The 12,915-nt window shown below is 43.5% G+C and overlaps 1 protein-coding gene across 2 annotated transcripts in view; it reads left to right on the top strand.

The window, feature by feature from the left end:
- The window catches only part of SMAD9 (SMAD family member 9), a 74,696-nt gene that overhangs the window by 56,249 nt on the left and 5,532 nt on the right, over window positions 1-12,915 (top strand). For both annotated transcript variants that reach the window (XM_025364809.1, XM_025364808.1), the window contains one exon: window positions 9,598-9,854. In XM_025364809.1, coding sequence (XP_025220594.1) covers window positions 9,598-9,854 — 257 coding nt within the window. The remainder of the gene's footprint in view (window positions 1-9,597; window positions 9,855-12,915) is intronic.

Genomic DNA, 12,915 nt, shown 5'->3' with positions numbered 1-12,915 from the left:
TATTTTTTAGTAGAGACAGGGTTCCACCATGTTGGCCAGGCTGGTCTTGAAATCCTGACCTCAGGTGACCCACCTGTCTCAGCCTCCCAAAATGTGGGGATTACAGGTGTGAGCCACTGCACCTGGCCTACCAGAGGTGACTTTCATGCCATCTTGGTTTGGGTGGGTTTTGGCTGGTTTCTTTATGGCACTCTGTTTCACCAGCAGAGTCTTTGCGACCTGTATCTCGTGCCAATCTCCTATGTCATCCTGTGACTCAGAATGCCCAGCATCCTGGGAATGCAGCCCAGTAGGTCTCCGCCTTATTTTAACCCAGCCCTTAGTCGAGATGGAGTTGCTCTGGTTCAAATGGCTGTGACACAGAGAGCAAGGAAGTCAGTGTTCATGGAGCCTGAACCAGTCTTTCAGGTTAAATTTTAGAGCTCCCTGGCTGGGTGAGGGTCCATTCAAATTGTTGTGGGGCCTTCAAATTTTATTTTTGGTTTAGAACATGATCTGACTTTACACTTCAAAAAGATTGCCTGGCTGTTCTATTGAGATTAATTAGACTGTGATGGGCAAGGATAGAAGATGTCTTTTTTTTTTTTTTTTTTTTTTGAGATGGGTGTCTTGCTCTATCACCCAGGCTGGAGTGCAGTGAAACAATCTCAGCTTACTGCAACCTCCGCCTCCAGGGTTCAAGCGATTCTCCTGTCTCAGCCTCCTGAGTAACTGAGATTACAGGCACGCACCACCACACCCAGCTAATTTTTGTATTTTTAGTAGCGACAGGGTTTCTCCATGGTGGCCAGGTTGGTCTCGAACTCCTGACCTGAGGTGATCCCCTGCCTCAACCTCCCAAAGTGCTGGGATTACAGGTGTAAGCCACCGCATCTGGCCTGAATATATCATTTTTAAAAATTCTTTTTAGTGACTGGACATGGTGGCTCACGCCTGTAATCCCAGCACTTTGGGAGGCCAAGGCAGGCAGGTCACCTGAGGTCGGGAGTTCAAACCAGCCTGGCCAACATAGTGAAACTGTCTCTACTGAAAATACAAAAAATTAGCCGGGTGTGGTGGTGGATGCCTATATAATCCCAGCTACTTGGGAGGCTGAGGCAGAAGAATCGCTTGAACCCAGGAGGTGGAGGTTGCAGTGAGCCAAGATCATGCTATTGCACTCCAGCCCGGCCGACAGTGTGAGACCCCCTCCCAAAAAAAAAAAAAAAAAAAATTCTTTTTATTATAGTTAATGATGAGCCATTCCCCTACCCAGTAGATATCAGTTAGCCTTCATGCCACTTCTGGCTTGTATTCCTTGTGACTTAAATTAGCTGAGATGGCTGGCCCTGCTAAAGGAAGGTCATGTTGCCATCCTGTCAGCAGTGCGTGCATTTTGAGTTTTGTTTTCTCTGGTGGTGGTGATGGGTGCTGATTTACCCCACTTACCATCTAATGGGTATGTCCCTGAGGTGGAGGGGCTGGTAGAAAGCATTTATTTGTAGCCATGCAGCAGTTAACTGGTACAAAGGGATTGAGGCTATGACTTTGACCTCACTAGCAAGATGCTTTAAATAACTACTAACAGTTAGCACTAGCATACCAAAAGCTACCACTTAGATGTCAAAGGCAATACCTTGAGCAGCCTGGAACATCACATTCCAGTGTGGGACCTATCCATATTCTTCCTTAGAAACTAGGCAAACCACTGGAACTCTCTCCAGTGACATATCAAATAATAATAATAATATGATGATAGCTACCCCCACTGATTACCTAATATGTAAGAGACATGCTGGCATGCATTTATATGTATCATTTCTAATCCTTATAGTAACTGTACAAGTTAGGTGTATCAGTCCCATTTTACAGATGAGACAGCTAAACCTCTGAGAGTTCAGTAGCTTGCACATGGTCACACCGGTGATGCCAGGGACTCGCACCCATGAGGACTCAGGCCCAGTTGCTCCCCTCTGCTAGAGGGGACGGACCCTCCTGCCCTTTTATCTTGGCACCCCTCGTAGTGGTTTGTAGAATTGAATCTTTCAGTATGGAGTGAAAATGCCTATCATATGCCACAATCCTTGTGTGCCATGATCACCTCTGCAATGTTGAAAGAAGGCCAAAATAATAATAAAGTGCTGACATTTTACAATATTTTACTTTTAAAAGGTAAATCAGAGGTTTTATGCTCTTTTTTACAAAAATATTGTGCGAGAAGGAGAGTACTACACAGAGATTTTACATGGAGCTCACGGGTACCTCTGTGGAGGATTGTAAGGATCTTTCCAGTAAAGGGACAGAGAACCACTGACATATAATACTGATACGACTGATACGTGACAGCGCAAAAGAAAGCAAAGGGCGAGTTCCTGACGATGTGGGAATGATGTAATAGTCAATCTAGATAATTGGAGGATACTGTGTGCCTGCTTTTTTAGACTGGCTTTTAAGATGGCCTCGATTTCCAAATAATTATGCAGACCACAGCTTTGAGTTGAGTGCACGAACATAGAACTTGAGGTAGGATTGTATTTCTTGGAAATTCGTGACTTAATATAATCGTAATCAATAGTACAACATTTTTGAGCACTGATAATTTCTGCTGTAATTGAAGTTAGCTCTGGTAACCTTCACAATGAGCCTGTGCTGGGTTCTTGGTATGCGAGGACACTTTGAGCAAGACTGGCCCGTTTCTCTTTTGCAGATCTCCCTTTGTGGGAGAAAAAAATGATAACCATTAACCCTGGTTATTGAACTTCTGGAGATCAAGCATATCCTGAAAATACTTATCACATATTCCAAATCATTGCATTGTTTTCGGAATTGGATTTTTAAAACCATTTTATGAATCTTTATTTCCTTGTGTATCTCAAATTCTGTAGAATTCTAGTAATTCTTCTTGTTTTATGAAAGGAATTACCCTGACATAAGGGTTTCATCAGTCAGCTCCTTGCAGAGGTGTTACCGGATAGTGGTCCTGACCCAGACCCCAAAAGAGGGTTCTTGGATCTCTCACAAGAAAGAATTTGTGGCGAATCCATAGAGTAAAGTGAAGGCAAGTTTATTAAGATAGGAAACGAATAAAGAATGGCTACTCCAAGGACAGAGCAGCCACGAGGGCTACTGGTTGCCCATTTTTATGGTTATTTCTTTTTTTTTCTTTCTTTCTTTCTTTTTTTTTTGAGACCGAGTTTCCGTCGTGTTGCCCAGGCTGGAATGCAATGGCGCGATCTTGGCTCACCTCAACCTTCACCTCCCAGGTTCAAGAGATTCTCATGTGGGGGAAGGGATTGCATTGGGAGTTATACCTGATGTAAATGACGAGTTAATGCGTGCTGATGAGTTGATGGGAGCAGCTCATCAACATGGCACAAGTAACAAACCTGCACGTTATGCACATGTACCCTAGAACTTAAAGTATAATAATAATAAAAAAAATAGAGATTCTCTGCCTCAGCCTCCTGAGTAGCTGGGATTACAGTCATGTGCCACCACGCCCTGCTAATTTTGTATTTTTAGTAGAGATGGGGTTTCTCCATGTTGCTCAGGCTGGTCTCAAACTCCCGACCTCAGGTGATCCACCCGCCTTGGCTTCCCAAAGTTCTGGGATTACAGGCGTGAGCCACCACGCCTGGCTGGTTATTTCTTGATTATATGCTAAACAATGGGTAAATTATTCATGCCTCCCCTTTTTAGACCATATAGGTTAACTTCCTATGTGGTCACCATGGCATTCGTAAATTGTCATGGCGCTGGTGGGAGTGTAGTAGTGAGAATGACTAGAAGTCACTGTCATCTCCATCTTGGTTTGGGCCAGCTTCTTTATTGCAGCCTGTTTCATCAGCAAGGTCTTTATGACCTGTATCTTGTGCCAACCTCCTATCTCATCCTATGATTTAGAAAGCCTGTCTGTCTGGGAATGCAGCCCAGTAGGTCTTAGCTTATTTTACCCAGCTTCTACTCAAGACGGAGTCACTCTGGTTCAAACGCCTTGGGCCGAGGGTCTGCATGTCCAGGTGGTATACGGGCTGCCTCCTTTCCCAATGGATTTCATTTCCCTGTCTCAAAATAGTCCTTTTGTTCTGCTTCTGAACACATGTAAGGCTTCTCATGTTAAAAAAAGCAAATCCTAAAAAAGCATTTTAACATAGGATGCAATGTCACACTGTTACAGTCATTACACTTGATGTTGCAGAATACTTAATATCCTGAGAAAATATTCACAAGATATTATTCACTGAAAACAAGTTTTAAAACATCCTGTAGAGTATGATCCCAATTTTCTTCTTAAAAATGCACATGGCTGAGCACGGTGGCTCACACCTGTAATCCCAGCACTTTGGGAGGTCGAGGTGGGTGGATTGCTTGAGCCTAGGAGTTTACTACCAGGTGGGCAACATGGTGAGACCCTGTCTCTATAAAAAAGTTAGCTGAGTGTGGCGGTGTGCATCTGTAGTCCCAACGAGTCAGGAGGCTGTCTCAAAAACACATAAAAAAGACTGAAAGGTATATAATAGACATTAGCTTTGATTATTTATGGGCTGTGGATTTGTGGCTGATTTTTCTTTTCTGTCCGTATTTTCTAAATTTTCTATAGTGGGCTTTCTCGATCCTGTGAGGATGGGATGCGCATGGTGTGTAAGGATGCTCTGGAAGGCAGCAGCAGTGGTAAGGGAGACACCTCACAGTACAGCCCAGGCAGAGTGGCTGCGTGTTTGAGTGGCAGTGATGGAACATGCTGTGTAGTGCCGTCGGACCCAAACAAGCTGTTCATCGTGTTGTGCCCAGAGACTCAGTCATCAGGGACAGTCTTAGAGGACCAGCCTTGCTGTCAGCCCAGTGATGACTTTGTGTGAGTTAGGAAAAGGTGCCTCTTCCTCAAGAGAAAGTACTGCCATCTGCTGGGAAAGGATTGTAATAATTACACAAAGCTCTGAAGACTAGGAGGCAAACCCTGGGTTGCAGTGGTTGTGCAGTGCACAATGGTAGGCACAGTCCTGTGGTGGACCTGCCTCCATCCTCTGACCTAGGCCCTGGTATGGATCTGGAAGTCTGTATTTTTATATTATTAGTATTTTTTTTTTACCACCCATTAAAACTTTTTTTATTGTGGGAAATTTGAAATAGGAAAACGGGGGAATACAATGAGTCTTCATCATACTATCTCCAGCTTCAATAAAGATTCACATTCTGTGCCATTCTTTTTCATCTATCGCTCTACAGTATTTTTGCTAGAATATTTTAGAGCAAATCTCAGGCTTCCTATCCTTTTTCCCATCTATTGGAGTTTATATCTAACTATATAAGAAATTTTTAAAAATACCATTATTACACTCAGAAATATATATATTTTCTTAAAGCTTCTAAAATCGCTGTGCAGGAGAAAAGGCAACAAAGGCAAGGGAAAGATTCATTACAAACTCAAGAGGAGGCGTTGTGCTTGTGCTGGGACGTTTAGGTTTTATCCTAAGCGTTGTGGAGAGGCTTCGGCATTCTCTGCAGGACACTCTGCCTTTTATGGTGATCTTTCTGCCTCCCTCTGGGTGAGGAGGGTATCCCTGCACCTTCCTTCCACTTTGGGACACCGACTTCCTCCTCTGTGAGTAGAGTCCAGAGATTGGCGCACTCTCACGAGCCTGCCCAACCTACCCTCTTCCCAGTCATTTCCTGTCATTCGAGACAACAGAAGAGGATTAAAAGGGCACACCCTTTTGTAGTTCGACCCAGCAGACCCAAATTAAACCCAGGGTTCTTCTGGTCCTCATTAACCACAACACAGGACTCCACACTCCCTGATCTCATAAAAAGTGGGTGGCAGTCACACTCAAGTGAGAAGTTCAGATAAAGAAAGACACAGCCCAAGCACATACGTAGTTCAAGATGTGGGTGGAACTTGCTTGAGGGCCGCATCGCCAGGGTTCTCTTTATGATCTCAGACAGTACTTCTTTTGGGGCATTTATTCCTTATTGCTAGGAGTTAGAACAGGCTGCAGGATTGTGACATTAGCTTTTCCTTCCAGAAGCTTCTAATGCTTCTTAATTACAATAATGAACATATTAATGGCATATTTGATGGCAACAATGATAGGTATGATGTCTCTTTTAAGCATTTCATACAAGAACTGTCAGAATGTAGGCTGCAGTAAAATCTGGACATGTTCGTGCTTTTCCTGTACCATTTAAAGGAATATCACTGGCTGGGTGTGGTGGCTCATGCCTGTAATCCCAGCACTTTGGGATGCCGAGGAAGGCGGATCACCTGAGGTCAGGAGTTCGAGACCAGCCTGCCCAACATGGCAAAACCCCATCTCTACTAAAAATACAAAAAATTAGCCAGGCGTGGTGGCAGGTGCCTGTAATCCCAGCTAATCGGGAGGCTGAGGCAGGAGAATCGCTTGAACCCGGGAGGCAGAGGTTGCAATGAGCCGAGATCATGCCACTGCACTCCAGCCTGGGCGACAAGAGGGTAACTCCATCTCAAAAAAAAAAAGTGCAAGTCACCCGGCCTCACCCTGGACCTGCTGAAGTAGTGATCTGTTTTAATAAGCCCTGCAAGTGGTCTTACTGCAAGCTAAGGTTTAAGAACCACTGTTCTACTCTGTGGTGATCTTGAATCTGACACTAGCGTTTAAAGCTACTATTTTGGCCTACCAGATGGATGCAAATAACATCGTTGGCTTGCTTGACTCCTCCTCAGATGCTGGTGTCTCTAGCCAGAATCCGGCCTCCTTCACCCTGAGGCTGGGTTCCACCCTTTCCTGGTGTTTCTGGGCGGGCTCCGTGTGCTGGTGCCATTGGCTCTGCTCTTCTCTCTCAGCGTGCTGGATGACTGCCTACCTGCCCAGGCTCTTCTCTGTGTTGGTAGCTTTGCCAGAGTGGACTGTGGTTGCAGATGACCTGAACATGATTGAAAACCAACCCCCAAAGACCAGACTCACATAACAAAAAAATCGTATTTATCTTATGTAATAGGTTTTGAGAGGATTATATATTTGAAGGTCATTCAGTTCACATATCGACTAAATCCTTAGCAGCTCCACTCTGGCTCCTTTACCTGCTTTCCCTCTTGAAAGAACCTCTGCCCACCCCCACAAGGCAGGCCTGTCCCCTTTGGAGCCCACAGGGGTGGTTGTAGGAGGCGGTGTTTGCATTTTGCCCCAGCCTGGGGTTCTCTTTATGATCGTGAGGGTCCAGCCAAGTAACTCTCCCAGCCAGTTAGGACCATCCTTCTGCCCCCTGGCACCACCGCCTAGGCCCTGGGGTTAGGGCCCAAGGCCATTCAGGAGAGTGGGTAGCAGCGATGAGATAGAGGAGGGAGAGGAAGGCTGAGGGAAGCGGAGAAGGGGAGCCAGTCTCTGGCTGAGGAAGAGGAGAGGCAGTGACAGGACAATCGTGGCCTGGATATCCAGGGCTGTGCTTTAGCTGTGCGACCCTGGCTCAGTTGCTTCAGAATGATGTGGTTGGGATACATACTACTCAAAATTGTTCTTTTCTAAAATTGTATTAAGGGAAAAGGAAACAATAAATATGGTGGGATGTAATCACATATAATGCAGAATTGCGTCAAGTGCTACTTAGGACCTGACAAACTCCCAGCAGCTACACCAGTAATGTTTCCTACATTCGAAGTTATGCACACGGGGCCCTGAGCAGCCCTGGAAGCTGTAAGTTCTGTTCTTTAAAACTTTCACAATTCCATTTTGAGGAGACCCCAAATATATAAGTATATTCTGGATTGTTTCTACAAACACCTTTTAACTGCAGTGATCATATGTATAATCACATTGACGTCTAGTGCTGGAGACTTTTTTTCCCATCAAAAGTTGGAGTAAAATTGTTCTGTTATTTAATATTCACTAGACTAGAATTTCTTCATTTTTTTCTAACATCAGTCCCTTGCTATACATTTATATTAAATCTCAAACCCAGACATTTAGAGGGAAAGAATCAACTAAAATTTAATTTGGAATGGAAATTAGCATGAGCAGCAACATTCTCAGGATGCTTTTCTTTCTTTCTTTTTTTTTTTTTTTTTTTTTTTTTCGGTGGACTCTCACCCAGTCGCCCAGTCTGGAGTGCAGTAGTGCTGTGATCTCAGCTCACTGCAGCAGCCTCCGCCACCCAAGTAGCTGGGATTACAAGCGTGTGTCACCACGTCCAGCTAATTTTTGTATTTTTTAGTAGAGACATGGTTTCGCCATGTTGGCCAGGCTAGACTCGAGCTCCTGATCTCAAGTGATTGACCTACCTTGACGTCCTAAAGTGCTGGGATTGCAGGTGTGAGCGCCTAGCCTCAGGATGCTCTTTTGAACTTTAATTCCAAGAATATTAGATGAAGTGATATAGGCTATATTTTGCTTATGAGTTTTTATATTACCGTATCTGAAAATGTAGAAATTTCACTGTTCACAAATAAAAAATAGACATTATTTATATGATTGATATTAGTGGATGACAAACTTAAATGAAATAGGTCTCTGAGGTATTTGTTAAGAGAAACAGATTTCTAAGTGTTGGTAAATTTTTAAAGCGTCATTTATTGTCTCCACTGAAGTGGGTTTAATATGTGCACTTAAGTAACATTTTCATGATATTAACTGTGTACAGTTTTAAATTTTAAAATTTGTAGGCTGGGCACGGTGGCTCATGCCTGTAATCCCAGCACTTTGGGAGGCCGAGGCAGGTGGATTACTTGAGGTCGGGAGTTTGAGACCAGCCTGGCCAACATGGTGAAACCCCGTCTCTACTAAAAAACAAAAATTAGCCAGCCATGGTGGCAGGCACCTGTAATCCCAGCTACTTGGGAGGCTGAGGCAGGAGAATCACCTGAACCTGGGAGGTGGAAGTTGCAGTGAGCTGAAATCGTACCACTGCACTCCAGCCTGGGTGATGAGTGAGACTCTGTCTCAAAAAAAAAAAAAAAAAAATTAAAATTTGTATATGTACATGAAAGATTATTTGATTTTTTTGCATGATATATTCAGTTCATTTCTAATATTACAAAACCTTATTTTTGGAACAAATAAACAGGAGTGATGGGAGGAATAGTATATGAGACCTTACTGACTGGTTCTTGGGGGTGATTGTTAACATGGGTGGCAATCCACTTTTATTTATTTATTTTTTTGCGATGACGTCTTGCTCTGTCACCAGACTGGAGTTCAATGGCGCTACCTTGGCTCACTGCAACGTCTGCCTCCCAGGTTCAAGCAATTATCCTGCCTCAGCCTCCCGAGTAACTGGGATTACAGGTGCCCATCACTATGCCTGGTTAAATTTTGTATTTTTAGTAGAGCAGGGGTTTCACCGTGTTGGCCAGTCTGGTCTTGAACTCCCAACCTTGAATGATCTGCCCGCCTCAGCCTTCCAAAGTGCTGGGGTTACAGGCATGAGCCACTGCACCCGGCTGCAATCCACTTTTAAATGGATTTATGGAAAAAGCACAGATTATAATTAAACTAAGTGGTATTTAGGTCACACATCTCATTCATCTGATCAGTGATCTGACAATGAACCTGACAGGGGAGAGTCACATCTCCTAGGGTTTCAGGAATCAGTGGGAGAGGCACGCTGTGAAAGGGCATGTGAAGGAAGGCTGTGTGTTTGTGTCTGCAGGTGTGCACTTGTACTACGTCGGAGGAGAGGTGTATGCCGAGTGTGTGAGTGACAGCAGCATCTTTGTGCAGAGCCGGAACTGCAACTATCAACACGGCTTCCACCCAGCCACCGTCTGCAAGATCCCCAGCGGCTGCAGCCTCAAGGTCTTCAACAACCAGCTCTTCGCTCAGCTCCTGGCCCAGTCAGTTCACCACGGCTTTGAAGTTGTGTATGAACTGACCAAGATGTGCACTATCCGGATGAGTTTTGTTAAGGTAAGGAGTGCTTGCTATCATATTATAAAATGTTCAGTGAAAAACAAAACAAAACAAAAAAGCACCCTGATTGATGTGGTGGTTCTGCAGTCAATTCAGATAGACAAAACCAATTTTTTTTTTTTTTTTTTTTTTTTGAGATGGTATTTCACTCTGTCACACAGGCTGGAGTGCAGTGGCATGATCTTGGCTCACTGCAACCTCCGCCTCCTGGGTTCAAGCGATTCTTCTACCTCAGCCTCCCAACTAGCTGGGACTATAGGCATGCATTACCACGCTTGACTGATATCTGTATTTTTAGTTGAGACAGGGTTTCACCATATTGGCCAGACTGGTCTTGAACTTCTGGCCTTATGATCCGCCTGCCTCAGCCTCCCAAAGTGCTGGGATTACAGGTGTGAGCCACCGCGCCCAGCCCAAAAGCAATTTTTTTGAATTCTGTTGTTTTTAGGAGGAGTTCCTCTTTGAGTATAAACTGTCTTGTTTAGCAATTAGATGAAAATTCTTACACATTACTTTTGAGGAAAAACAAGTAAGGTGGCTCTCTGTTTTTAATGCAGATGATAAAGTAACAACAGTAATTTTACAGGACTAGTGCAACAGAGATTTTTCCATCCTTCGAATTGCCAAGCACTATTATCACTCAGTGAATGTTGGCAAATTTATCTGAATTCAGTAAGATACTCTCCTTACTCTTAGAAAGCATACAGGCACGTGGAGGGGATAATAATTATGAATAAGCTACAAAATAGGCAGGATTGGTTCTAATACAAGACAGTAAATTAAGTAGTGTTATGAAGGTATAAACAATCTGGAATAGAAACATGAGGCGGGTGTGATTAATTCTGAGAGTAGTATATGTTCTGTTGATGAATATTTGTTGAATTTCTCGAATCTTGTTAAGGTTGCTATGAAGGCTGGAGAACCAAGGAAGTTTCTTAGTGGGAAGGAAAAACAACTGGGTTTGTGTATGGAAGCAAAAGCTTTCAGTTTCATCACCTGCTGTTTTATCTGTTGCAAAGTACTCGCAAATCAGTCTAATATTTCAAAATCTGGGCTTATCAGAGTATCCGGGTATGTGTGACAGTTTTCATACTGCCATGCCTCCATCCAAGGAATCAGCATGGCTTGTTCCAGGCATTTTTTTCAAAGTACATTTTATTAGCACTTTAAAATTACCATGACAAAGAATTTTTCTACACTCAAATTTTGTTTTTATTGTTTATAATTTTAGTAATTATTTAAAAACTAAGAACAATATAATTTCCAATTTTAAAAAACAGCTGCTTGAAATTATTTCTCTTTCATAGTGACAAAGCAGTTTCATTCAAATTTAGTGTTTTAAAAGCATCTATTATAAAGTTATATTAACAAATAACTTGGAAATCTTTTCAAATGTTCTGTTGCTTTAGAAACGGCAGAGGGCATCATTTGAATCATACAATTTTTTTTGGTCCAGGTCTGTGTTTTTAAAATTAGGATGAAATGCCAATATCTCATAGGTAATTATTTCACTCTAATTAAATATAAGCTTATATACAAATCTGATTTTCCTGATAACTAGATACATTTCTCAGATAGGCAACATTTAAATTCATAAAGCTACACAATTGACACAGAAGACAAACCTGTTCCTAATACTGCAGGAACTTTTAAAATTTAAAATAAATACATAGTAAATATAACTATAGATCATTTTTTTAAACATTTGAGATGAGCAACTGTAGCTACCACTGGGCTAATGGATCAGATCTCTTTAAGGTTTCTTTCAGCTCTGATTTTTACCGATTCTAGGACTCATTCAGTCAGTCAACAAATATTTATTGAGCACCTACCATGTGCAGCCAGGCGTGTGGGACATAGCAATGTTCACTCACAGATCTCTGCCCTCAGGGAACCAATATTCTAGGAAGGAGAGAGAGATAATAAACAACAGCCATAACACAGAAGAAGGATGGAAAGAGAAAGTCTGGGGCAGGGTGAAGGGAATTGGAGCACGGGGGCAGTGGAGTCATCTGCACATCAGGGTGGGCCTCACTGAAAAGGTGACAGGTCAGCAGAGACTGGAAGGAGACATGGAGCTAGGCCCAGGGACTTCTGGAGGAAGAGCAGAAGCAGGGGGAAGAGCAAGGCAACAGCGTACACCTGGAAATTCTGAAGAGCAGGCAGGCCAGTGTGGCTGGCCTAATAAGCAGGGGGAGCGAGATGAGAGCAGCTGCAGGGAACCACAGCGAGGCCTCCTGAGCCACTCCTTGGAGTTTATGGGTGGCTCTGAGGAGGTGGCGAGCTTTTGCAGGGATTGGAGCAGAGCATTTTCATGATCTGACTTCTGTTCTTAAAGGATCGCCCTGCCTGCCGTGTGGAGGATAGGTATTATACAGACAAGGTTCCAAGTAGGGAAACCAGTTAGGAGGCTATTGCAATATTCAGATGAGAGTCGCCCTCACCTGGAGGGATCCAGTACAGCTGTGAGAAGTGGAAGGATTCTGAATTGTGAAGGCGGATGAGGCGTGGGGGTGAGAAAAAGAGGAAGATGAAGTTAGTTGCCTTCAATCAAGATGAAGATGCAGGTGTATTGAGATGTCTGTCCACATTCAAGTGGAGTTGCTGAGTAGCCAGTTTGATGTAAGAGTCTGGATTCGGGGAAAGAGATTTGGGCCCGAAATACAAGTTTGGGAATTGTCAGCAAAGGGACAGTATTTAACTCCCTAAGTCTGGATGAGAACACCAAAGGTTTGAGTTTAAACAGAAGGGCCGGGAGTGGTGGCTCACGCCTGTAATCTCATCACTTTGGGAGGCTAAGGTGGGTGGATTGCTTGAGGTCAGGAGTTCAAGACCAGCCTGGCCATCGTGGCAAAACCGCATCTCTACTAAAAATACAAAAATTATCCAGGTGTGGTGGTGCATGCCTGTAATCTCAGCTACTTGGGAGGCTGAGGCAGGAGAATCACTTGAACCTGGGAGGCAGAGATCGCACCATTGCACTCCAGCCTGTGTGACAGCCAGATTCCGTCTCAAAAGTAATAATAATAATAATAAATAGTAAATAAAGATAGAGAAG

Source organism: Theropithecus gelada, chromosome 17 (assembly GCF_003255815.1).
Source record: "Theropithecus gelada isolate Dixy chromosome 17, Tgel_1.0, whole genome shotgun sequence".
Taxonomy (NCBI): domain Eukaryota; kingdom Metazoa; phylum Chordata; class Mammalia; order Primates; family Cercopithecidae; genus Theropithecus; species Theropithecus gelada.
This window is presented reverse-complemented; position numbering and strand designations above follow the sequence as displayed.